Below are 26,884 nucleotides of genomic sequence, written 5' to 3'. Positions count from 1 at the left end.
TAGTACGGAAGGAGATGCAGGACACAGTCCGAGCCTGGGATGATAGCAGGTCTACAGCTGGGAAGGATGAGCTGGAAATCATGACAGGATCACAGGAGCTGGCACACGGAACAGGCAGGCAGGAACTGGTACACGGAGCAGGCAGCCAGGGACTGGTACACGGAGCAGGCAGCCAGGGACTGGTACACGGAAACACAGCCAGGAATGAATGACAGAGCACAGAGGAACAGTGGTAACACAGGAACACGGAGGAACACTGGTAACACAGCAACACTGGAGGGCTTTCACTTAGCAGGAAATGATGCTGAAGATCCGGCGAGGCAGGAAGGGAGGTGCCGGATTATAAGGGCAAGCTGGATTAGCCAGTGCCAATCAGGAGGATACTGTCCCTTTAAGTCTTAAAGAGCCGGTGTGCGCCGGGGAAGTTGGAGAGGTGAGTCCGGGCCGGGGAGCGAAAGAGTGGCAGTGGGGACCACGGCCCCGAGAGGGGTACGGGTGTGCCCGCGATCTGCGGCATGGAATGCGGGGACACCCGTGACATCATCTATCTATCTCATACCTCTCTATGTATCATTTATCTATACTCTATCTATCTCATATCTATCTATCATCTATTCATCACATACCTCTCTATCTATCATCTATCTCCTATCTATCTATCTATCTATCTATCTATCTATCTATCTATCTATCTATCTATCTATCTGTCTAATATATATCTGTCTATTATCTACCTATCATCTATCCATCTCATATATATATCTATCTCCTATGTATCTATCTATCATCTATGTATCTATCTATCTATCTATCTATCTATCTCATATCTATCTATCTATCTATCTATCTATCTATCTATCTATCTCATATCTATCTATCTATCTATCTATCTATCTCATATCTATCTATCTATCTATCTCATATCTATCTATCTATCTATCATCTATCTATCTATCTATCTGATTTATTATACATCTATCGATCTCCAGTATGTATTTATGTCCTATCTTGTATCTCTCTAATGCCGTGACTATATTACTACATGAACCCCCCATATAGCGGTTGTATTGTCAGCTTTCTATGATGATGGATGTGTGCAGCACTAGCACTAGACCATCGATCACACACATACAGTACATGCCGCCGTCCACCTCCAGACACATTTCCCTGTTGCATTTGCTTCCAGCCAGACACGTTGTACATGGATCTGCACCCGGGACTTGTCCTCCATAGGAACCTCAGCATTTAGGGAATGTGGAGACTCCGGAGGGTGCACTCTGCTCATTCATCCTCTTAAAGGCTTCTGGCGTTTGATATCGCAGTCTAGCAGAAGGAAGGTCTTTAACTAGGTAAAGAGGGGGTACTGGGGGACGTCACATCTGTAAATGAGCTCCAGCCCAATGAGCGAGGAGCTTTCCTTCAGCTGCCTGGGAGCTCTGCGAGCCTGAATGTCATATAAGTGTGATGTCAGGGAAGACTTGCCAGGATACAAGGGCTCCCACTGAACACTGAGGACATCTGTTGCTATTGTATGTGACAATTCCCTCCAGACTTCTCCGCTCAGGCATGAAGATCCATTGTGGAGCTTCACGTCCTGCTCTACTTCTCCTCCTCCTCTTTTGTGTGGGATAAACACATTTTCCATGTCCGTCCCATGTTTGGTTGCGGGATGGAGTCTTATCTCATTTGGCTTTTTGTGTTGGGTTTGTCCGCCCAGTTGAAAAGATCGGAAAGTTTCCACTACAACACCAGCCTGAAGGAATCCTTCCAGCTCCCCAACATCACCGGTTTGTTCTCTTGGAATAACTACAGTCTAGTGGAGTGGCAAAGCTTTGTAGGGAAGAAGAGATATGGAGCCGAATACCAGAATCCCACGGTGAAGGCGCTTCTAATCGTAGCCTATTCTTTCATCATCGTCTTTTCACTTTTTGGGAATGTCTTGGTCTGCCATGTGGTCATCAAGAACAAGCGGATGCACTCGGCCACCAGCTTGTTCATAGTCAATCTGGCCGTGGCCGATATTCTAATCACTCTACTCAACACGCCTTTCACTCTGGTAAGGTCACGTACCACCACCCATGACCACTGACTGGGTATTTGCATGGGTCACCAGCACCACCCACATCTAGTCCTCCAAAAAATCTCTCATATCTTTTCTTCGTTAATTTGGTTTTGAAAGGAGAACGAGGTCTTATGTAGTGCACAACCAAGGTGCTACAGGTGGTCTTAGGTTTAGTTTGGACTTTTCCCAAGTTCCTCAACTCATAGGAGATTATTGAGGTCTCTTGACTACTCAAACATCTTCTGACTCTTTTGCTAGACTCTAAATATTGATTTTGGAGCATTTTTGGAGCCAAAGTTGACTTTAATTCATCAGGATTAGTCCTTCTGTTATATTTCCCATTCCCATTGAAACCGCTTTTGGCTTTGGCAAAAAGAACTGCACTAAAAACTGCAAATGTGATCATAGCCTTAAGGCGTGAGGCACATTTGTAAGTCAGGATTGAAGACCGCACAGCGTGGTCCTCATTAACAACCTATTAATTATTTCTAGCCTGCCCAGTGGAAGCTACAGCAGAGGCGTTCATAACATTATGTAGCAGAGCTGACTGTGTGCGAGAGTCACTCATGAGTTTGTCATTTGTTCATTGACTTACAATGCAAATAAGAAACTGTTCAGTGACGAACACAACTCTGCTTTTTACTTCTATGTTTCCAGTTATAGTGATAAAGCAGATCTCCTCTGACTGTATTCTGGGGCTGTGAAATGCATTACTTACTATCATGAACCTGGATTTTTTATCAGATGATACAACTATTTTGGAGCAATTCAAAACAAAGCATTGAGCTGTTTCTCTTTCATTCCTATTAAATGTATTAATAATTTGCCAACTGTATGTTACCATTTATACAGTCTGCAATGTCTGTTAGGTTTATGGGAAATACCAATTTTCTAAGGGTAATGGTTATAACCTTCTGCTGTATAACATGCTGTCTGCAGATAGAATGCTCTGTAATATCTACTCAGCTCATCCTGTTCTATAACATGCTGCCTGCAGATAGGACACCATGTACAATAGTCTCAGCTCCTCCTGCTCTTTAACATGCTGCCTGCATATAGGACACTACATACAATCTGTTCCGCTTTCCCTGCTCTATAACATGCTGCCATCAGACACTATGTATAATCTGTTCAGCTCCACCTGCTGTATAACATACTGCCTGCAGATAGGGCAGCATGTACCATCTGCCCTGCTCCTCCTGCTCTGTAACATGATGCTGCCTGCAGAAAGGACACTATATACAATCTGCTCAGCTCCACCTGCTGTATAACATACTGCCTGCAGATAAGGCACCATGTACAATCTTCTCAGCTCCTCCTGCTCTGTAACATGATGCTGCCTGCAGATAGGACACTATATACAATCTTCTCAGCTCCCCCTGCTCTATAACTTGCTGCCTGCAGATAGGACACTATGTACAATCTTCTCAGCTCCTCCTGCTCTGTAACATGATGCTGCCTGCAGAAAGGACACTATATACAATCTTCTCAGCTCCTCCTGCTCTGTAACATGATGCTGTCTGCAGATAGGACACTATATACAATCTTCTCAGCTCCCCCTGCTCTATAACTTGCTGCCTGCAGATAGGACACTATATACAATCTGCTCAGCTCCTCCTGCTCTGTAACATACTGTTTGCAAATAGGATATGGTGTCTTCTCCTCCTGCTCTATACTATAACACTCTTAATAATTATATAATACAATGTCCCTTTTAGTAGATCCTGAATACTCCCAATAAAAATTCTGTATCATCATTCAACACTGGGTTGTGCCATTGCATTGTTATATCTTCTAGGCTTACAAGTACTGTAGTAAGCCAAGTGAGTTTTACCAGGATTGGGTCAGGGGGTGATCACTAACTAACAAGGTTGTAAAGATCAATAATACACGTGCATGTGAGAAACTTTGCAATATATCTTATCAGAGCATAGGGGGACATTAATCAAAGTCTGTTAGACAGTTTTGAGCGTTTTTTTTGGCGCATCTCGTTAATTTGGCGCATTTATGCCCACGGCAAAGTTCGGCACTTAGTGGTTCTGAGTCCCTGCACCTTATCTGACATAGTGAGAGGCTGAAATACAGATGTTTGCATGGGATCTATCACAAATTTGCGCCTAAAAAGGCGCAAAATAGGTGCAGAAGTGCACCTACTCTGAGCAGGTGCACTTCCAAAAAAAATCACTTTACATTACTAAAAACATAAATTTTAGGATCGAAAATGAAGAATTCCCTCAATGCAACATGGAAAATCCTTCGGAGCAGTTTTAAAATGTAGAATTTCTCCAGTAACTACTTCATCATTGTCTATGGGATCATCTCTGGGAGTGATTATTGTCTTATTGTACAGATCTGAGAATATTATCAGTCTCCATTTACTGTACATTATAATAAAAAAGGAAAAGACTCATTTCAGCAAGAATTTTTTTACATCTCTGTAACTTTTAGTCCCTGCAGTTACATCACAATGATAGGTTTTTTGTGCAGAGATGAAGCCCTGAACGTTCTGTCACATTTTCTCAGTCTCCTTTCATTATTGCTCACAAATGAGATCTAACAATTTGAGACAAATTTGGTGCAAATTTAGGTGCAAATGAATCGGACATGAGACAAATCCAAAGTGCATTTACTAAGGCAGAACTAGATCCATCAAAGATCAGGAGCCAAAAAGAAGAGCAAACCAGGCGCAAAAACAGGCGAACCTTTCTCTTTCATTCCACCTGTTAAAATTAATTTATCTCTGAAATTGCTGCTGAAGTACAGAAACTCACTGAAGTGTTAGATTACATAGAAGTCTATGCAGAGGAGAGGGGGATGAGTGAGTCACAGCAGCTAGGTCTTTACTCATTACCTCACAGAGGACTGAGAGGAAAACAAGAAGAAGTCACGTTGGGGGAGGGGCATGTATTATACGGATGCCAAATGTGCCAGCATGAACCCCCCTCACGCCCCTTTAATAGGAGACGGATAATTCTACACCAAGTCCCGTCTGGTATAAAATCGTGCTATAGCCTACACCAGGCACCTCTAGGTCCATTATAGTTAATCCCAAGTTGCATTGAGAGGAAATTGAAGGGACAAAGTCATGACTTGTCCTGAAATAGCGATATTTCTCATGTACTGAGGGGCAGCTAATTGATGAATATTTTAGGTAAACCTGACTATCATTTCTGAATAACTGATTCATCACATTAACATATGATAAGTCTCATTACAGGGGGATAACTTCAGTCTGTGCACCATATTAGGACACAGTGTTGGACTGGGCTTCCTTAGGCCCCCCCCCCAGAGAAATCAATTTGGGGGCCCACTCTTTATTATCCCCCAGGAAATATACTCTAGTAGCCACCAAATTGTGGTGTTTTCTGATGGATCTCTGGGGTTCAGTATTGGGTTGAGCCAAGGTCCACCAGTGGATCCTCTGGTACTCTGGTGGGCCAGTCCGACATTGTTAGGAAATGATAAAGAGGAGTCAGCGGGTGAGCCTAATGGGTGGGAGACAAGTTGTGGGCAAGAAGCCCCCATCACTGACATCTCAAGACATCTTTATTGCACATGGAAATGTCTGATCAGTGACTATTTATTTTTCTTGAGGCCGGGGACCAGGAACCAACTCTTAGAAGGAAAAGTCTGTGACAATCCCTTTAAATGTGTTTAAACATATTCAGTGGATCAATCTTAAGCAGATATGCAGATTACAAATGTTTTTACCTTCATAGACAGTGGGGTAGAAAGTAAGAATGTTCTTAGTTGCCCCAGGCAACCAATTAGAGCTCCCCTTTAAAATATTAATGAGAACTGATAAGATTAAATCTGAGCTGTAATTGGTTGCCATGTGTAACTAAGAACTTTCTTACTTTTGGACAGCTTGATAAATCTGCCCCCAGTAGATAAATGTTTCATAGGTTGGAGACTCAAACATGGGACCCACGAACCAAGGGGGCAGCTCCTATTAAAAGGGGTTTATTCTTAGGATGTTGCTTCCGGTTTCTGCGGTGTGGTTCTCTGGTGCCTTGTTTATACCCCCAGTGTTAGTAGTCATGTGACTGCTGTGGCCAATCAGTGGCCAAAGTGGAGGCAAAAGGGAATGCGGTGCGGCTCATAAATAATGGGGCTTATTTACTAAGTGTCCGCAGCCGCATTTATGACATTTTCGGTGATCGCACCGGGGATTGCGTCACATGCGATGGGATATTGTCGCATCGGTGCGGGGTTTCACGAGACACAAATTGGGGGACGGGCCGTCGGACGATCCGACGGATTCGGACAACACGCAGGATTTAAAATTCAAATTGTTTTGCAAGACATGCACTCACATACACCGGGAAGAAGAAGGTGAACTCCGCCGGACCTCAGCGGGGAAGCGACACATGCAGGATATCGGGCGCACAATCTTGGTGAATCGCGTGGAACTTCATCCTCGTCGGACAGTCTGGATCGGGGATCGCGACAGGACTGGGTAAGTAAATGCGCCCCAATGTATCCGTTCCCTCTCCATCATTACAGGTTTAATGGGAAACCCCTTTAAACAGAATGACAATAATGCCATACAGATTGATGATGGACATCCCCTTTAATAACCCACAGATCCTCAGAAAATTGTTAAAAATAACCAAAAAGGATCAACAGAGCAGCATCCTGATGGTTTCCAGATAGAAAAACCAAAAAAGCGATAAGATATAACCACTAAACTAGATACAAATGATATTCTCCGGTTTTCCGTCAGATTTGACGTTACTCTTCAGACCTGAGAGACAGATGCTGGATTCCCTTTTGTGTGCTCGGATTTATCATATAGATTGGAGGCTTTTCTATTGTGAGTGTAGGAGATGAGGTCTGGCATTGAGCACGGATGTTGGAGAGGATGTAACGGTAAGTAGGAACGACGCGCCTCCATCTCACAATGACACTTGTTAATCTGATGCGGCAGGTGCTGCTGTTATCGGAATAGAAAACTTCTAGCAGAAGACTTGGAGGGGGGTTCACATACATAGAACCCATTCCTGGAGTTGTCACCTGGGGGATAGGACGTGCAGGAAATTAATTCCAGGTTTCTGCGTAGGGTTAATATCAGCAGAGACAGGAATCTGCACTCTGATCTGTCAGCTGCCGCCTCCGGCTGTGAGGGAGAGATGGAACCCTTGTGGTGACGTTCCGTCTGTGTGACGGGGGAGAAGGTCAGGACTCGAAGAGTCTCGGAATAACCGCACATTTCATCTATTATTAAAAAGAGAAAGGGCACCGCTGCGACTTGGTATTTGCTAAACTCGTGAAACAAGAAACCTTGAAGGGGAATTAGAAAAATAGGATAAATATAAGACTACTGCTCTTAAAGGAGAAATCTGCAGGTATCAACCATAATGGATACCATGTAATCGTGTTAGGTATTGGAGCTGGGGGTCGTGTCACCGTACCTGTGTGTGTGTGAAAAATTGATTTATAATGCACCATTGTTGCTCCTATGGCCAATCAGGAAGGAAGGGGGTCCTCACACTGCTGTGCTCCTTACGGAGACTGCCTATTAAGGCCATCATGCAGGCGTGTGGAGTCTTATAGCCATGGATGCTCCACTAGGGGGATTCTGGGAAAATATGCAGAGTTTTCCAGGATGGAAAACAACACCTCTCTTAGCTACCTTGTAAGGCAGCTCCCTTAAGACCTCTTGTAGGTCATGCTCGATGTCAAGGGAGCTGCCTTACAAGGTAGCTAAAAGAGGCGTGGTTTTCTTTATCCCATCCTTTGCATATTTTCCCAGAAACCCCCTAGTGGAGCCTCCACGCCTACATGGCTGCCTTAATTGGCAGTCTCCGTAGCTCACACTATGGACTACAGGTCATGTCTTGTGTAATGTCTCTGCCCATTATCCACTCTGGGTCTACATACCTAACTATAGGAAGACTGTGATATCCTTCAAAGAGAGACGACTAAGAAGGTAATTTACCGACTGAATGCAGTATAATTTGCTTCCTTGGATGCATGATGTATTGTGGATTATTTTGTAGATAATTGAAAAATTTAATCATAAGAAAAGTAAAAGAAAATATTTGTATTGACAATTTTCACAAAAAGATATATGAAATCGATCTGCTTACATGGCGCTTTGTTTTTTTCTTGTGTACTGATTTATGCGGAGGTGGGGAACTCCAAATCCATGCAATGCTCATATAAGCGCAAGTTCACACACAACCAAGATTTTGATTGGTCTCCGTAAGGAGAACTCTTACTTCCCGACCTCTGTGAACTGAAACAGACCTTTCCCTATGCATGAGGTAAATTTTGCAAGAAGGTTTTTATTTTCCCACAGCACCTCCACAGGGGAAAAAAGGTATTAAAAAGTTTTCATTTAGATCAATGGTTCTTCTGTGTAATGCACAGATGTGATGGGTTCTCTTGCTCTTTTATCTCTGATTAAGTGTCTATGTTGCAAAGACCCGCGATTCTGGTAAGACTAGGTTCTGGAAGCCCTATCTCACCGAGCCCTTCTCATTATAGACTGGTGGCTTGCCCTGGAGAGACACAGGGGGCTCTCATAAAGTAGCCTCCCCCCAGGAGGCCTGACTTGACTTAGGGAGGCTGGATCCTCCTTCTGCCAGATGTCCAGAGAAGGACACTTCTGGGAACTCTGGTTAGCCACCACCTGAGGGCTCTGTCCTCCCAGGTCAAGTCATGGTTCCAGGAGAGCAGCTACTTTTAGCCAGATCATGCTAAAAAAAGGCTCCATGAGGGTGAATAGGGTTTCCACTACCTCCCAGTTTAGACCAATTCAATTTGGACCCGAAAAAAATTATTTTTTTTTAAAGAAATTAGGGAATCAGTCAAAATAGAATTTCTGAGATTTTTTCTCTAATTGCAACCTCATTTAGAGTAACCAGTCATCTTATGCTATGAGAGATGAATTCATTTCAGAAAAATCCCAAACCTCAGCAGATCATAGATCATATAATGGCCTTCTGCCCTACATCCCCCTCATATTGTGGCCTCTATCCTTTATCCTCTTCATATTGTGACCCACCTGTCCTCCATACTTCTCATATTGAGGCCCCCTGTCCTCCATCCCTCTAAAATTGTGACCCCCTGTCCTCCATCCTCCTCATATTGTGGCCCTCTGTCCTCCACCCCCCTCATTTTGTGACCCCCTGTCCTCCATCCTCCTCATATTGTGGCCCCCTTTCCTCCATCCCCCTCATATTGTGACCTCCTATCCTCCATCCTCCTTATATTGTGGCCCCTGATCTTCATCCCATTCATATTGAGGCCCCCTGTCCTCAATCACTCTAAAAGTGTGGCCTCCTGTCTCCATCCTCCTCATATTGTGGCCCTCTGTCCTACATCCTTGTCATACTGTGGCCTCCTGTCCTCCTCTATCTTCTATCCTCATATTGTCGCTCCTCTCCTCCTCCTGTTACTGGTATTAATTAAAAAAAAACTATGTTACTTTCCTTTCCATTGTTCCCCCTGCTGCAGGAGGAACAAGGGAAAGGTAAGTAACAAAGGTTTTTATCTTCTTTCGGCCCTGAAATGACTAGGAGGAGGGGGTTCTGCAGAATAGGGGAGGAGCTACACCCTCACATGCTGTGTTGATGAGATGAAGCAGACATGTGTGGAGGTAGCAGGAAGATGATCCCACCTCCTCCTGGTCCCGATGTCATGGCTGTTCTGCAGCTGTAATGGATCAGGAGGAGGCGTGACAAAGCAAGGCAGTCTGGTACAATCTCCCAACCACCCGGGAAAGTGGTTGAAAACTGGGAATGACCCGCCGAATCAGGGACAGTTGGGAACTATTCCCAAAATCCCCTTCTCCTCTGCAATTCCTCCTCTTCATGGCAGGTGCATAGAGCCTCTTCTTGGATGAATCATTTATCAAAAATGGAAAATTTCTTTATATCTACTTACAAGAGAAGAATTCACAATAGTCTAACAACACTTATCATGCCTGCTTCTTCCCTTGATCGCTTGGGTTAAGGTTCACAATCTCTACTTGTGAATGGTATTTGACTAGTGAAGCTGAACGTGCTCTCAGACACAATTGATCGCTGTACCTTGTTGTTTGCATCCATATTCCCCTTGTCATCTAATCCTGACATTTCTCTGGTCTGTATCCTGGGAGAATATATACAACCTAATCAAATATTCCCAGTCTGGAAAAAGAAAGGACGTCATGGCTGATCCTCGAATGGAGGATCTAATTAGACCAAAGATTTCTGTTGACTCGTGTCCAGCATTGAGCGATGCCATCAACGCTCCGGTACGGACATTATTATAGATGGAATGATATTACACGTCCATCATCTTGCAGACTTTTTTTTTTATCAGATTACGGATAATCTTCACTTAAACATCTAGAATTAACATTGCTTCAATTTAACACAAATAAATACATTACAAAATCCAATTTCATTTCTATAGCCCAGGGCTGGTTTGCATGATGATATCTCCTCCAAGCTTTGTAATATCACGCAGAACATGTTCCAAGGAGTCCTTCATCATTTCACATTGGAAATCTCATCATTCACCAGCTGCATACACAATATCAGCATGGGAGGGGGGTAGATGTAAAAAGCAAATTGCGTCACTAGCCCTAAGAGGTATGTAGAGCATGATAGAGGGATAGATTTAGAGATTCGCTCATTCGGTAGATGAAGACAATAAATCACAGACACACGTGGTGTAGAACATCAGACTTTGGCTACATTCACACACATGTATGGGAGACGGATATATGGCCGACATATATACGGTCGATATACGTCCCCCATACACTTCTATGGGCTCATGGCCCTGTATGGGAGCTGTACGGTGCAGCACACGTGCGGCACCGTACCGCTCCGTAGCCCGGGAAAAGATAGGACATGTCCTATCTTTGCCCGTGATACGGCGCCGTGCGCTATATCTTCGTATGGAGAGGGGCGGGGGTGAGCTGCGCTCATCCCCTGCTCCTCTCTGCAGCGCCGATGTATGCCCGCCGTACTACGGTATGGCGGGCATACATTGTGTGAATGTAGCCTTTGTCTTTATACAGCTAAAAATTTTTGCCATCTGTGGTCTACTATAATATATTCTCCTTATTTTATCTTCTTTACTACTAGTCATCTAGCAGTTCCAGTTGACCAACACCTCACAACCTGGGTCCTTAGAAGCCAAGTCCATCATGCTTGGCTCTGGCCATAATAATATTGGTTCTTTTTTTGCAGTTGTGGCCTCCAAACCAAGGCATAGGTGGCTTTTTTGTTAACTCCATGGCTATCAATGAAGTGAACCAGGCACTCAATCACATCTCTTGCTATAGAACTTCCAGCTCATCTCAAAGATCTTCAAACCATTCTGAGATCTAGGTGAATTTGCTGGCCGTATCACCACTTTGATATCTTTTTCATGATCTGGGGAGGCCATGTCACCACTTTGGAATTTGTTTTCATCTTCCTCAGAACTTTTTGAAACTTAAAGAGGCCCCTCTCAGTGGAAGACCACTGCCATCAAGGAGGGCACTCAGTCTTTCCAATGTTCTGGTTCCTGTAACAACTATGTCAAGGTTTGGTGCAGAACATTGTCCATATTGCGTTCTAATGCACCACTACCTTGTAGGCTAAGTGACCCAGATGCACCTGACCTTCTACATGATTTTGATCTGTCATACTAGGCAACCTTCCTCCAGTGCCCCGTGATCCCGTCCTAATGCTCATGTGGCTATTGAAGGCTATTATAGCATTGGACAGGGGTCAGCATTAATTATATAAATGACGTAGATGCTACTCTTTCTCATACATTGCAAGCTGTAGTGCCCTGTATGGATGATTTACAGAACCAAAGATGCAAGGAGTTATAGGATCTTTATCTCCAGCTCACATTCTCGATTAAGAGGCACATTTATCATTTTATGATGGTGCACCGGCATCCCGCCGTTCGCCAAAATCCTCCTGATAAATCCCTGTGGATGGCAGCGTCCGGTTCTACGTCAGGTCTCATCTGCCTTAGCATTGAGCCATAGCCTGTGCCTCAATAGGGGCAAGCAACAGGCAGTGCCCAGGTGCAGGGTAGGAATATCCTGCGCAAGCCCACTGCCCCCTCCCTGCCCCACCGGCATAGGAGGTAGTGAACTGAAACTAAAACACGGCTTGTATAGTTGTTTTCAGGTGTACAAGCCATGATAAATACCCTCCGTCCCCCTATGTCTTTAACTTCCCTTATCTCTGATCCTGTAGATCACAGAACCACAATCCTTGATATATTTTGAAAGCAGATTCTCATCTTTAAAATGACACCAGAAGCTTACCTTTACTCCCAATTAGACCCACAAGTTAAACCTCTGATTGAAAGCTCAAATATCTGTAATGTACCAAGCATGTACTGTATTGATGCGCGTGGGTATAGCGAGAATACTTATTTATGTGTGAACGTAGCTGATTACTCGGGGTCACAGTTATCAAACATAGAGGGAGTATTACGGGTCTCTATCAAAGGTAGACAAACCCCTTCCTCACCATACACTGTACATGCCTGTTATCCCCTTCCTCGTGTAACATGTTTCTAGCAGCTCTCATGCCCCATTGAAGTGCAGCACAACTGTTAGAAGTCATTGATTTTCACGTGAATTGCTATTTTTCGGGTAATTAGTTTTCTCTTTGTTCTTTGTTTTGCGCTCTCTCCGGTTTCCTCCTGTACATTAGCCGAGTGCACCATCATCGATCAGATGCGATCTCCATATTCCCCAGGTTCATGCACTCACACTTCTGGTTTCTTAGAGCCTCGAAGGGGAAGACGTGAATGCTCTGCGACCGAGATGAAACATTTTTATTATTTTTAGTGATTCTGACTTAAAAAGAGATATGAAAAAAGTTTTTTAAAGGAGTTATTCAATTCACAACACCTCCCACCTGTCCAATGGACTGTCCTAAGATTACCTGTCATCTCCTATCCACAGCAGGAAAATTATTGATAACAACTTTAGGAGTCTGATTGCTCCCTGTCTTACTGCTGTCCTACATTTACATAGAACTTGTGCAGTTGATTTGTTGTTATGATCAATAGTGGCCCCAGCATTGCACCCTCATTAATCAAACACTCCTTCCCTATACTGTGGATAAGTGATGACTACAGGACAATCGCTTTAAAGGATTTTTTTTCTGTTTACTGATATTTATGACCTATCTACAGGATTCTTCAGCAGTATCAGATTGTTGGGGATCGGACCCCCAGGACCCCACAATCCCCTTGACCCATTTAGGTGGTGTAACTGCAGCTCATCTGCCAGTCACTATGCACATCACACTGCAGAACCATCAGAGTGCCGCCATATAGTGCTCTGTGACAATATATTGTCCATTTGATATTGCCACAATTTTATATCCTGTGGAATATATACAAAAATTTTGCAGAAAAAGAGCTTGATCACAATAATTTACTAATACACACTATTTATATGCACGTTTACACATTTGATACTGTCTTTCTCATGAACCTCTACAAGGGCAATATGAAAATTGCACTGAGCATTGTATTATCATAATGTTATAATACCATCAATACCTGCAAGCATCACTAGAGGGAGCTCATGAGCTGCTCATACAGTTGTTTGCTCCTGAGCTCCCTCTAGTGGTGGCAGAATTGTATTATTAATTGATTTAGCAGATTTGGAGCAGTATAAAGATATACTTATTAGCATAGAATGTCCAGCCAGGTGAATATTCACTATTTCAGGACATTGTATTCTGAAATATCCAGAATTTATTCTGTAAAGTCACTTTATGATTATGAGATGATAACATCGCTGGGCAGCACCTGGCCATCACCTTGTTTGTATTTGGTTATTGTCTAAGTACTTGGCTAGGGGTTTTTCTGTACCCTACCTAAACCTTGGCTCATCCTGCTATAAGACCTGTAGCTTCTTACCTGTATTTACCTCTCGGTCTCTTGGCTTTATCTGTTATACCTTGGATTGATATTACTACTAGTAATCTACTACTGGTAGTTCCTTTATATGTAGTATCTATGTCTTCCATGTTCTCCTAGTCTTTCCTAGCAATGTCTCCTCTCCTCCTAGTCCTGGGTTTACAATCCTGGTCTTTGCCTGCAGGCCACACTTACAGTTTAGTCCCCACAATAACGTGGGCAGTGATCTGGCCACCAAGAGGCACGGCTGTGCTGCAAAATATTCAGCAGATTTGATCTGTGCCCGCTCATCTTTTAATGGAAAGGGTAGGGGTGAGGAGCTCTCACTACCATTCCCTTCTCCACCCACCCAACCACATGGTCGTGTGAATGTAGCCTTATACAGTATGCACACAGCATGGAATTTTCTCACAGATCTGTGTCCTATATTTGTCCTCCGTATGTGTCCTGTTTTTCTCCAGTTTCTCTCATATTGGCTTAAATATGGTCCGTGTTTCACCCGACTGTCCAATGTATTTACAGTCAATATAAAATACAGAAGGCTGGCAAATGATGTCATTGGCTTATTCCAGTCATGTGATTTTGTGTAACATAGCAACCACAAAAACAGGAGGCATTTTTCACAGCTCCGTAAACATCTATGGGAAGGCAAATATAGACAGGAATAGGACCTGCTTCAATAAAAATTTTAAATATCTGTGGAAAAATCAGTGTGCATAGCTACATTGAATAACTTGAGAATGCTGAATAAAGTTTGGATAAGACATGTCTGTGAAACAACATAGTGTACATGTAGCCTACGGCCTCATTCACAAGGCTGTGTTCACGCATGGACCAGATCCGGGGCATAGCACATGGCCAGGTGGAGAAGGGATGGGGAGTGAGTGCTACATGTCCTATATCTTGCTGTATGGTTACCCAGATCGGTCGCAGTGCAGTAAGACACTGCTCCGTGACCAGGTGCCATAAACTTCTATTGCTGCCGTGATCTGGTTGCTATTTGTGCAGCCAGATGTCCACAGTTACGGCCAAGTTAATGTGACCTAAGACTGTAATCTTTAGTGTCAACCTGGGTACTACTCAGCCAAGACCAACCTTCTGTCAAGTATCTATGGTGAACGCCTGAAACTCTGCCACACAGATCAGTGCTGTACTGCAGGTAGCTTGCTTTCCTTAAAAAAATTCTGAAAAACCTCATAGGGTGCAAATAAGATAAATTAAGAAAGCATACTAAATGTGGTCCTGCTCCTGGGCTGCTACTGTACTTCCAGTTTGTTGTGTTGCACCTGGACTCAAGAGACACACTCTGGGCAATGAATAGCTTCTTTGGACCTGGGGACAACAAAGGAAGTGACATCCTTGGTCAGAGGAAGTGACGTCCAGAGGAGGCCACTTATTGGCCAAAGTGAGTCTCATGATTCCCATTAACTTCTAGGTCGAAAACTGGAAAGAGCTAAGCAACCAAGGAAACAGAATCTGTCTCCAGGGTAAGTCCAGTTTCTTTTGCGCCCCCATCCAAGCTCCCACAGGGTTTTCCAGAATTTCTGAAAGACCCCTCTTACTGCTGATTTTTACAGAAGTGCTTAATGAACAACTACTACTTGTGATATTTGGATTTCCAGTACTCATTCTCTTTGCACCACCTTTCCGCAGGCTCGATTTGTGAACAGCACTTGGATGTTTGGGAAGGGCATGTGCCATGTCAGTCGCTTCGCCCAGTATTGCTCTCTACACGTCTCGGCCCTGACCCTCACGGCAATAGCAGTGGACAGACATCAGGTAAGAGATTGCTATACATTCAGAAATAAGAAATCTAGGCACTTCAGGAAATCCTGTAAGGAGTAAATGTATTTTATTGAATTTTCCTACAAGGTCGTTAACCCGCACAGAATGAGGCGCCCGAGTGGCTCTCACCTGCTGTTAGATGTAATGCCTGTGCCATACGTTCTTCTATCTCCTCATCTTCAGCTCATTTCTGAAAAGAGTCGATTCCATATGTCAAGTGCAGGAAGTCTTCTTTTATGTAGCTACAAGACCGAGCTGCTTAATGTAACAATATAGAATTGTGCTTGAATCTAGAGTATGAGAAGTCAAGTCCACATATTAGATATCTAGGGTTGGGTTCTGTTATACGGGAGAGGTCCTTTCACAATTTTTGAAAAATGAAAATCCAAAAATGAATAATGTATTTTTGGCTTATTTCTTATCGCTATGTTTATTATGTCTTCACAAGGTCATTATGCATCCCTTGAAACCACGGATATCGACTGTTAGAGGGGTGGCTTACATCGCTATCATCTGGATCATGGCGACATGCTTCTCCCTTCCTCATGCTATTTACCAAAAGCTCTTTACATTTGAGTACAGGTAATTGCATATTAATATATAGAATACATAGTGATCCTTATTGTAGATAACTGGACAAGAGAACGTTATAGAGACTTATGGAGCTGTTGCCCTATGAGGGATCTTAAAGATGATACCGTGACATAAGACAGCTCCTTATATAAATATATATGATTAGAACGTGAATTTTAACCAGTATGTCGGCCATAGTTCCTAAACCAAATACTTTGTAGGGAATTGTACTCACGGCATCATTGTCTAAGATAATAGGAGTCATTGCCCTATGGTCCTATACTAAAGCCAAGACTACAGTTTAGGACAGTAATCTTCTAGGTAGCCAGGTGCTCCCAGCATCATAGAGGGTTAAGATACTAGAGTCCGCTATGCTGTTTCTGCACCTCTTCTTTCGCCAGCTGCTACATGTTGTACATTTTAATTCCAGAGCATATCAATTGTACACTGTACCAATGCCAATATTAAAATTTGTGTCAAATCCGCTGCTAGAAAAAACTGGAGTTGTGTGTAGGGCATGGTGCTGCTCCCTGCTGATTGTGTGTGGGGCTCAATGCATCTCCCTGCTGATTGTGTGTAAGGCCTGGTGCTGCTCCCTGCTGCTTGTGTGTAGGGCCTGGTGCTGCTCCCTGTTGGTTGTGTGTAGGGCTTGGTGCTGCTCCCTGCTGATTGTGTGCGTGGCCAGGTGCTGCTACCTTACGTTTTGTGCGTTGATTCCAGTGCTGCTATCTGCTGTTTGTGTGTGGGGCCAGTGCTACCTGCTGGTTGTGTGTGGGGCCAGTGCTACCTGCTGGTTGTGTGTGGGGCCAGTGCTACCTGCTGGTTTGGCTCGTTGCTGGTACCTGCTGGTCGTGTGTGGGGCCTGGCGCTGCTACCTGCTGGTTTTATGTGGTGCCTGGTGCTGTTACCTGCTGGTTGTGTGGGGGGAAGCGCCAGTGCTGATCCCTGGTGGTTGAGTGTGAGGCCCAGTGCTGCTTCCTGCTAGTTGTATGTGCGGCCTGGTACTGTTCCCTAGTGGTCGTATGGGGTGCAGGTGCTGCTACCTTCTGTTTTGTATATTGGTCCCAAAAGCTGTTACCTGCTGGTTGTGTGTGGGGTTGATGCTCCCTGCTGGTTGTGTGTGGGGCATGGTGCTGCTACCTGCTTGTTGCGCACGGAGCCCAGTACTGTTCCCTGGTGGTTGTGTAGGTCCCAGTGCTGCACTCTTCTAGTTGTGTGCGGGGCCTGAAGCTGGTTCCTGCTGGTTGTGTGTGAGGCCTAGTGGCTTAGTGACACAATATGTCTCAGTGACTTGGTCCAGGAGAACAGCCCTCGTCCACACCCATCTGGGCCAGCAGGTAGAAGCAAGAATATGTTGAGTTTGCAATTTAGTTGTGTGTGTAGTAACAGATTTGCCTGGCCGATGGTGAAGGTGAGGCCCGTGATGTTAGCGTCAGGCAAGGGATCACACAGCAGGCAGTCTAGAACACCAGGAGCAACAGACTGCCAACAATCCTTCTGAAGGTGGTGGATATTCTGTTCTTCCACTCCTGAACCCTCCCACTGTTCACTTTAAGACAGATCAGGGATACTTCTTCAAATCGAGATCATAATTCCCATTTTTATATTTTCTTAACTCCTTTATAGCTATCAGAGGATAGTTCCAAATTTACTTTATGTCCCTTAACATCAGTACCACATGCTGATTTAGGAGACATTGAAAATCAAGTCTAGCAGAAGCGTTTTCTCTAACTTTTTCCACCTCGGTCACTTTTGCAGGACATGAGGCGGGAGATATTGCCCCTTTATTCTTAGTGGGTGAACAGGTCATAGTGACACACCCTGATGATACTAAAAAAAAATAGCCGCTATTTACAAACATAGATAACAAGCCTCACACTATAATATGATCACAGTAGGGCATAGAAAGCGTACTGTATAATATGAGGTAATTGACCCCCGATTTATACACAATTGATTTAGACAATCTGATCCCTAATAAAAATTAAGGAAACACGTTTCGAAATTCATTGTTAGTTAATACACTTAGCTTTGACTATTGATAATTAATTCAATTCAAAGTTAGTTAGCACTTGGTTTGAAAAACAGATCTAAATTAGTTCCAGATTAATACACTTAGTTTCGAGTATAATAACAAACACAATTACAACAAGGGGATTCAAAGTTAGTGATCAATTGATATAGAACACAGATCCAAGTTAGTTCCAAGTTAATATACCGAACGTATAGTATAGCTAGTAATATCACACGCAAATTCCAACACAATTCAAAGTTAACTAGTAGATAATTTGGAACTGAATTCACGCAACAGGGGTCAAAATTAATTAATGGTTAGTTTACAACACAGATTGCCCCTGTAGCTAGTAGTGCCCCCATTAGTCACAGAGCTGTCCCTAGCCCAAGTAGCTAGTACTGCCCCCAGTTAGTCACAGATCTACCTCGCCACCAAATACTCACAATGCTGCCCCCTGGGCTGCACCAGGCACTGTGCACTTGGTGCCTAGCGGCAAATACGGCCCTGTAGGATGGCTGTGGATAGTAGATTCCGTACCTCAACCTTGACCTTGAGGTCAGAGGGCTAGAAAAAGGAGCCAAGGGGTTATGCCGCTTCTGCTGAAATGCAGACTCAACTCTCATCATGGAGAAGCAAAATAAAAAGACAGTAGAAGTCTAGGTAGAGCCTACATTTATAGATTTTCCGTTCTGGGGATGTCCAGAATACCAACTAATCATAGCCGGAGTTCTGCAGGAGAAGATACAATATAAATGTATAAATTGTATAAATATATGAGACATCACATTAACTCCTCAGTGGCAGGCGTGATGTTACATCAGTGCAAATACTCCCTTCGGGCAGTAGATAGGAGCAAAGAATAGCTATAGGAAGGACTACTTGTCAAAGCAAGGGAGAGCATGGGAGAGCTGGCCTGACCCTTTCCAGCCGAGAAGGAAACTAACCGGTACTGATCCCGGTGCTGCTCCCTGATGGTTTTGTGCAGTGCCTGGTGCTGCTAATTAGTCCTTTTTTGTGGGATCCGGTACTCTCCCTAGTGGATGTGTGGGGGACCAGTGCTGCTACCTGCTGGTTGTGTGAGGGGTCTGTCACTGCTCCCTAGTGGTTGGGTGTAGAGCCCGTTAATGCTACTTACTGATTGTTTTTGTAGCTTAGTGCTCCTTCCTTGCTGGTTGTTTGGGCCTGATGGGACTACCTGCTGGTTGTGTGTGGGGCCTGATGGGACTACCTGCTGGTTGTGTGTGGGGCCTGATGGGACTACCTGCTGGTTGTGTGTGGGGCCTGATGGGACTACCTGCTGGTTGTGTGTGGGGCCTGATGGGACTACCTGCTGGTTGTGTGTGGGGCCTGATGGGACTACCTGCTGGTTGTGTGTGAGGCCTGATGGGACTATCTGGTGGTTGTGTGTGGGGCCTGATGGGACTACCTGCTGGTTGTGTGTGGGGCCTGATGGGACTACCTGCTGGTTGTGTGTGGGGCCTGATTGGACTACCTGCTGGTTGTGTGTGGGGCCCGGTGCTGCTCCCTGATGGTCACATGTACTAGGAATAGTAGAGTCAGTACATAGGTTCAATCACATTAGGTCTCTTGTACCACAACTGGACATTTTGGCCTAATTACTAACTGGGACACCCACTCAGTAAAATCAATGTTTAAACCACCCCTGTATGTAGTCAGACCCTCACTCTTTAGGCTTCATACACACGACCACAACCACAATTGCGGTGGTGTCCATGGAGCCCTCCATGGCACACTTTACCCTTTGAAATATTTTCTGTAGTCCTACCACGACTATTTCTGACTTCTGGATGCAGAACGTGTAAACAAGACATAAAACACTTGAAGCAAAGATATATAGTTCTATTTAAAAGAACAGTGTGTCTAGCGATCCGAGCCCAGGTGGAAGACCGCCAAAAACTTGTTCTTTTGTTGGAAGAAAAATGCCTTCCCATATGTCTCGTCCTACAGATGCCATAAACTGAGACGCCGCTTGGCAAAGCGAAGATACTCTGCTCATTTCTAAAAATATGAGAAAAACAAACATTGTATAGCACCTAAGGCACTCTATTATAGATGGAGCCCTGCAAACGTCATAAACACACTTAGGGGGAGATTTATCACAGGTTTCTGAGGTAAAATTGTTCTAGATGCCCATGGAAACCAATCAAAGCTTAGCTTTAATTTTATAAACAGATGTGCGAAAATGAAAGCTGAGCTCTGATTGGTTTCCATGGGCAACTAGAACAGTTCTCCTTTCAGACAGTTCTGATAAATCTTCCCCAATGTTCTTTGTGTATATGAAGACTAATAATCCAGAATTTGTGGTAAAATTAATAGACATTTACTTCCCTATGTACGCTTAGAACAGAGATTTGGGATGTATATCACTTTATGCTCACACAGTTAGATACATATTCCTGTTCCTCCTCTCCCCCCAAAACTGAGAGGGCGAGTACAGGGTGTGTTCAGGATGTGTTCCCAGTAATGTTAATGTCCTTACATGGACAGTGACATCACTGGGGACATCCCAAAGTGTACGCTCAGCTGAGGCCAGAGGTGGATCCAATACTGTAGCATCCATCTCCCATAGGCTATTTTATACATTGTTCAGCAGGTGGTAACAGGATGTAAAGTAACTTGCTGTGTCTTTCCATCACGATGCAACATATACTGGTCAGATGGATGCAAAATTGATGCTTCCATCTGCCTGTATATACCAATGGATACATTGGGGCACATTTACTTACCCAATCCTGTCGCATTCCCCGATCCGGACGATCCGATGAAGATGAAGTCAGGTGCGATTCACCAAGATCATGCGCCCGAGATCCTGCATGTGTCGCTTCCCGGCTGAGGTCCGCTGGAGTTCACCTTCTTCTTCCCAGTGTATGTGAGTGCATGTCTTGCGACACAATTAGCAATGTTAAATCCTGCACGTTGTCCGAATCCGTCGGTTCGCCCGACGGCCACGCCCCCCGATTTGTGTCGCGTGAGAGCCGGCGCTGATGCGCCAAAATCCGATCGCATGCGCCAAAAACCCCTGTTAAATGTGGCGCAACTCTGAAATCCTTGGGAAACCCGATGAAAATGCGGTCCACAGACCCTTAGTAAATGTGCCCCATTGAGTGTACACAACGGGAGCTTTCCTAGAATACTGTATACGCTGAGCATACCCATAGAACAAGATGTCAATGTAACCTGTAGAATAATTGTCATTCAAAAGCGTTGCATTCCATTAATATGGCGCCACTCACTGGCCAGAATAACCGGTTACATCTAAGAATCAGACACGTAATGGTCAATACGTTTGGTTGTAGTGTGTACAATACCTCCAGGACAGTGAGCTGATTCTGATTGTATTATATTCCGAAATGAAGTTGGGAAACCCATGAAATCAATTTGGAGGTCTACTGCCGGCCTTATCGGGTAGTAGCAAGCATAATACAAGCTTTACATCTTCATGGCAGTGACCGATGTACGATCCGGGGGTATTGTGCAGGGCAATGGGTCTTAAGAAAATATTTTCTGTGGAGGACTGAATGATTAATGGAGGAGCTGACATAAAACAATGGAAGTCTTATCTCGCTTGCCCAGAAGACGCACTTTGTATCCGTACACCGACTATATCTGTATTAACACAATGCTAACTGGTGGCCGCCAAACCTCTAACGGCCCATAAAGGCACAAAAGTGCCATCTACTTAAAGGGATATGCCGATATACATAATATACATAATGATAGGGTTACTGATGTGAAGGCACTTCCATAAAGCATGTCCACACATTTAGGATCTGTACATAGAATATTATATACTCATAGATGCTCTCAAATAAACGCTGACATCGTCATACGGTGGTCCAGTAGTGAGAAGCGGTAAATGTCAGTAGACCAGATATTCCCGGGCAGCAAAAGGGTTAATGTCAAAATAGTTGGTGGTCTTTGGTGATGAAAAACTTATTTCAGTCCCTGATTAAACTACTGTGAAAACCAAGACCTTTATTTAAGACTTCCATGCAATCCAATATATATAATGTATTAATATTGGAAAGACTCCTATAATGAACCTTGAGAATAGACCTGAGGCAGTCCTTGTACCTTGCCTTCATATTAACTACTGCACACCCTTTTTTTGGTTTTATTATCTCATATAAATGGGAAGCAATACTCCCTCTATGTATTAGAAGTAGCGTCTGAATTAGGGATCTGGGCCCGGATTCTTTTAAAATAGGCAATGCAAAGCAGGAACAAAATAATGATAAGAAGAAAAATAATATTAATGGGAATAATATATCTATATATATCTGACCATAATTTGTTACAATTACCATTGTAACGACAGGCCAGGAAGAAATGAATGTCTGCAGCATCTGTGGTAGGCTAGGGCAGAGAAAGGGTTACGCAGAATGCTCTCCAAGACCACAGACTTTTCACTAGAATGGTGAAGCTCCATTCTGCCATGCAGACTTCTCCCTATGCCTTTCTATTACACAGACTGCCCCCATGCCCCCTTTTGTTGCGCAGACTCCTCTCCATGCCCTTTCTATTACACAAACTGCACTCTATACCACTCCCTGTTGCACAGACTGCTTGCTATGCCCCCTTCTATTGCACAGACTGCTCTCTGTACCCTTTTTGTTACACATACTACTCTCCATGCCCTTTCTGTTACACAGACTGCACCCTATACCACTCCCTGTTGCACAGACTTCTCTCCATGTCCCTCTTTGTTGCACAGACTGCTCTCTGTGCCCTTTCTGTTACACAGACTGCACCCTATACCACTCTCTGTTGTACAGACTGCACCCTATACCACTCTCTGTTGTACAGACTGCACCCTATACCACTCTCTGTTGTACAGACTGCACCCTATACCACTCTCTGTTGTACAGACTTCTCTCCATGTCCCCCTTTGTTGCACAGACTGCTCTCCGTGCCCTTTCTGTTACACAGACTGCACCCTATACCACTCCCTGTTGTACAGACTTCTCTCCATGTCCCCCTTTGTTGCACAGACTCCTCTCCATGCCATTTCTAGTACACAGACTGCACCTTATACCACTCCCTGTTGTACAGACTGCTCCCTATGCCACCTTTTGCTGCACAGCCTTCCTCAATTCAAATACATGGCCTCTTATTTTCTCCCAGACTGCTCTCCATGACCCTCTTACAAAATAACAGGTTACCTCCCCCTTGGCAAGTATAAGCTAATGCATAAACTCCGGGGCCATATTTCTTGAACACCAAAAACAACACCAAATTTCTCAGGACCATGCTTATTTAGCATTTTATACTTATTGATAGGTTCTTTTGGACCACTCCAGAAATCTGTATTAATCTAGCATCTTTTCTTTGCACACATCTTCTCTTCTTTAAACATAACTTGAAAGGGTCTTATGTTACATTTCTATGTGTGAGATACTCATATCCTCTGGACATTTTTGGTCTGCTCTCTCTAGGCCAAAAACATATGACATATAAAATAATAAAAAACCTTCAGTAAAATCATGAAATAAAATTATTTTTGTTGTAGCATTTCTGATTTCAAAAATATGCATCTAATATTTTCTTTCATTCATAGTGTGGAAAATATCCGCAGTCTATGTCTCCCCGACTTTCCGGAACCTTCTGACCTCTTCTGGAAGTATCTTGACCTGGCCACATTCATCTTACTCTACGTCCTGCCATTACTGATCATCTCCGTCGCTTACACCACTGTAGCAAAAAAGTTGTGGCTCCGCAATGCCATCGGAGATGTCACCACAGAGCAGTATTTCGCCCTCCGTCGAAAGAAAAAGAAGACCATCAAGATGTTGATGTTGGTGGTGGTCCTCTTTGCTGTCTGCTGGTTCCCTTTGAACTGTTATGTTGTCCTTCTCTCTAGTCAAATAATTCGTACTAACAATGCCGTCTACTTTGCATTCCATTGGTTTGCCATGAGCAGTACCTGTTACAACCCATTTATTTACTGTTGGCTCAATGACAATTTCCGATCAGAATTAAAGGCCTTGCTCACCATTTGCAAGAAGCAGCCTGGACCACAGGAGGACATGCTTCCCTCCAACATCCCTTCTTACAGAGTGGCTTGGCCTGAAAACCGAAGCTTCAAGAGGTCATTGGTATCCCATAACCTCCCCTCATCTTCTAACATCCAGTCTGGGAAGACTGATATCTCGGCGGTGGAACCTATCGTGTCTGTTGGCTAATCTGATGAAATTCTCAAAGGCTGAGACCAACTTAAGTTCTCATTGGATCCTTCAGTCTGCTCACCGGTGCTCGGGAAAACACGATGATGATGTGATATCTTATCTGAATGTATTCCACAGTGGAATTTTTATTATGAACATGTAAAGACGTAGAGCAAGAAATAGAACTCCACTCATGGAAGCGTGAAGGACACGGTTAAGGAATAGTTGGGCCACAAAAGTGGAACATTCCGAGACTTGACTTTGTCCAAGATTAGAGTGAGCTTTGTGATATCCATAATGGGAAGACTAAAGACTCTGCTGCTACCGTCTATGCGATCACTTTGTAATAAGCGCATCTGCTTGGTGTACATTGTGAATCCATTATTTTGCTGCTAAATCATCTTTTGTACAATGTCATGTGCACATGAAAGGAAGTCAATAAAAACCGATGCAATGACGTGAAGGCAGATCATTTCTGAATAAAGAGATACAGTCACATTGGTTTGTTGTTGTGGATCATACAATAAGTGATTTGCATAGATCATTCTTCAATGATCAGGTCAAAGCCATTCTTTAATACCGAAGACTGCCTAAGGTGGTTATGTTCACACAACAGCTCGGAAATTGGTTAATATTGAGGGATTTCTTCTCGATGCAGCTTCCTTTGCTTTTTACCCCACCAATTTGTGTAGAAACTACAATTCTAGATTACGGTGAAGAGCACCTTTTATCGGATGCTTACTAAGCTCCGTCTCACGTTAGTCTTAAAGAGGACCTGTCACTAGAGATGAGCGAGCACTAAAATGCTCGGGTACTCGTTATTCGAGACAAACTTTTCCTGATGCTCGAGTGCTCGTCTCGAATAACGAGCCCCACTGAAGTCAATGGGAGACTCGAGCATTTTTCAAGGGGACCAAGGCTCTGCACAGGGAAGCTTGGCCAAACACCTGGGAACATCAGAAAAGGATGGAAACACCACGGAAATGGACAGGAAACAGCAGGGGCAGCATGCATGGATGCCTCTGAGGCTGCTTTATCGCACCATTATGCCAAAATTTTGGGCAACAGCATGGCCATGACAGAGTGACCAAATGAGGCTAGATAGCATCTAAAACATCCAATAATTGACCCTGACACTATAGGGGACGGCATGCAGAGGCAGCGGCAGGCTAGAGAGTGGCATGGCGACATACCCTAAATGGACTCAGGTTTCACCAAAGGAGGTGAAATGATTTTCTATGTGAACAAAAGGTTGACGGTATATTTAGTCGATAACACAGCATGGTGGCGACATAGTGACTAAGTTCCATAACGTATCTGGTGAAACACCCGAAAAATGAGCCTGACACAGCTCTTTTGATAAGGGGACGACATGTGGAGGCAGCCATGGAGACGACTTCCATGATTAAGAGCGACAGTATGGGGCATTCATATTGCGCTGCTATGATTGCAACTTCAGGTCTCCAGCATGGCGGCGACAGATGGACCGAGTTCCACTATGTATCTGGTGAAACACCTGAAATTTCTGCCTGACACAGCTCGTTTGATAAGGGGATGATGTGCTGCATATCCTCTCGTGCTCCAGCGTCTGGGGTATAGAGAGTTGAAATGAGACATTGGTGGACGCTGTGGAGGATCGTGGAGGCAAAATGGACAGGAAACAGCAGGGGCAGCATGCATGGATGCCTCTGAGGCTGCCTAATCTTGGGATGGAGCTGGCGGTCCACTGCCAGGCGAGCTTTCGCCTGTCCAAGCCCCTGTCTCTCGGCTCCTCCCCACCCAAAATGGGCCTGGGGGCCAGAAGCGTTTACTTTGAAAAAATTATAATTTTCAAATCAGGCCGGGTCGTTTGAATATTTCACCTAGGAATAATGGAATAGCATAGTGGTTCTATTTTTAATTGTTTTTACGGAAATGGTTCCATGATTAAGAGCGACAGTATGGGGCATCCATATTGCGCTGCTATGATTGCAACTTCAGGTCTCCAGCATGGCGGCGACAGATGGGCCGAGTTCCACTATGTATCTGGTGAAACACCTGAAATTTCTGCCTGACACAGCTCGTTTGATAAGGGGACGATGTATGGAGGCAGTGAACTAGTAGTAGATTAAAGGTGCTGCAGTTAAAACTATGTTAGTTGGATCTTGAGATGGAGCTGGCGCTCCGCTGCCAGACGAGCTTTCGCCAATCCAAGCCCCTGCCTTGGCTACTCCCCAAACAGCACTTCTAAGAACCTTTTGTATAAGATCAAGTGTAGTAGCGTTCTTATAAGTTTGGGATATGGCGGGTGAGGGGAATGTAAACAGATGCGCAAGAAGCGCTGAAATAATATCGGTAAATGATAAAAGTTTGCCAGTATATTTTGTGGATTACACAGCA

General features: G+C 44.1%; 1 protein-coding gene across 1 annotated transcript; it reads left to right on the top strand.

The window, feature by feature from the left end:
* The first annotated feature begins 1,174 nt into the window (after window positions 1-1,174).
* Window positions 1,175-24,968, top strand: GPR83 (G protein-coupled receptor 83). The gene is made up of 4 exons (XM_072134134.1): window positions 1,175-2,056; window positions 15,602-15,727; window positions 16,182-16,315; window positions 23,899-24,968. The coding sequence occupies exons 1-4, from the start codon at window positions 1,655-1,657 to the stop codon at window positions 24,521-24,523; spliced, it is 1,287 nt and encodes a 428-aa protein (XP_071990235.1). The 5' UTR covers window positions 1,175-1,654; the 3' UTR covers window positions 24,524-24,968.
* Window positions 24,969-26,884: the final 1,916 nt, after the last annotated feature.

This window comes from Engystomops pustulosus, chromosome 2, assembly GCF_040894005.1.
Source record: "Engystomops pustulosus chromosome 2, aEngPut4.maternal, whole genome shotgun sequence".
Classification (NCBI taxonomy): domain Eukaryota; kingdom Metazoa; phylum Chordata; class Amphibia; order Anura; family Leptodactylidae; genus Engystomops; species Engystomops pustulosus.
This window is presented reverse-complemented; position numbering and strand designations above follow the sequence as displayed.

Bases quoted from the DNA above. Each gene is read 5' to 3' on its own strand.
- GPR83 (XM_072134134.1), top strand. From the start codon at position 1,655: ATGTTTGGTTGCGGGATGGAGTCTTATCTCATTTGGCTTTTTGTGTTG. The intron at 2,057-15,601 runs GTAAGGTCACGT...ACCTTTCCGCAG, and splicing joins TCAACACGCCTTTCACTCTG to GCTCGATTTGTGAACAGCAC. The intron at 15,728-16,181 runs GTAAGAGATTGC...TGTCTTCACAAG, and splicing joins TAGCAGTGGACAGACATCAG to GTCATTATGCATCCCTTGAA.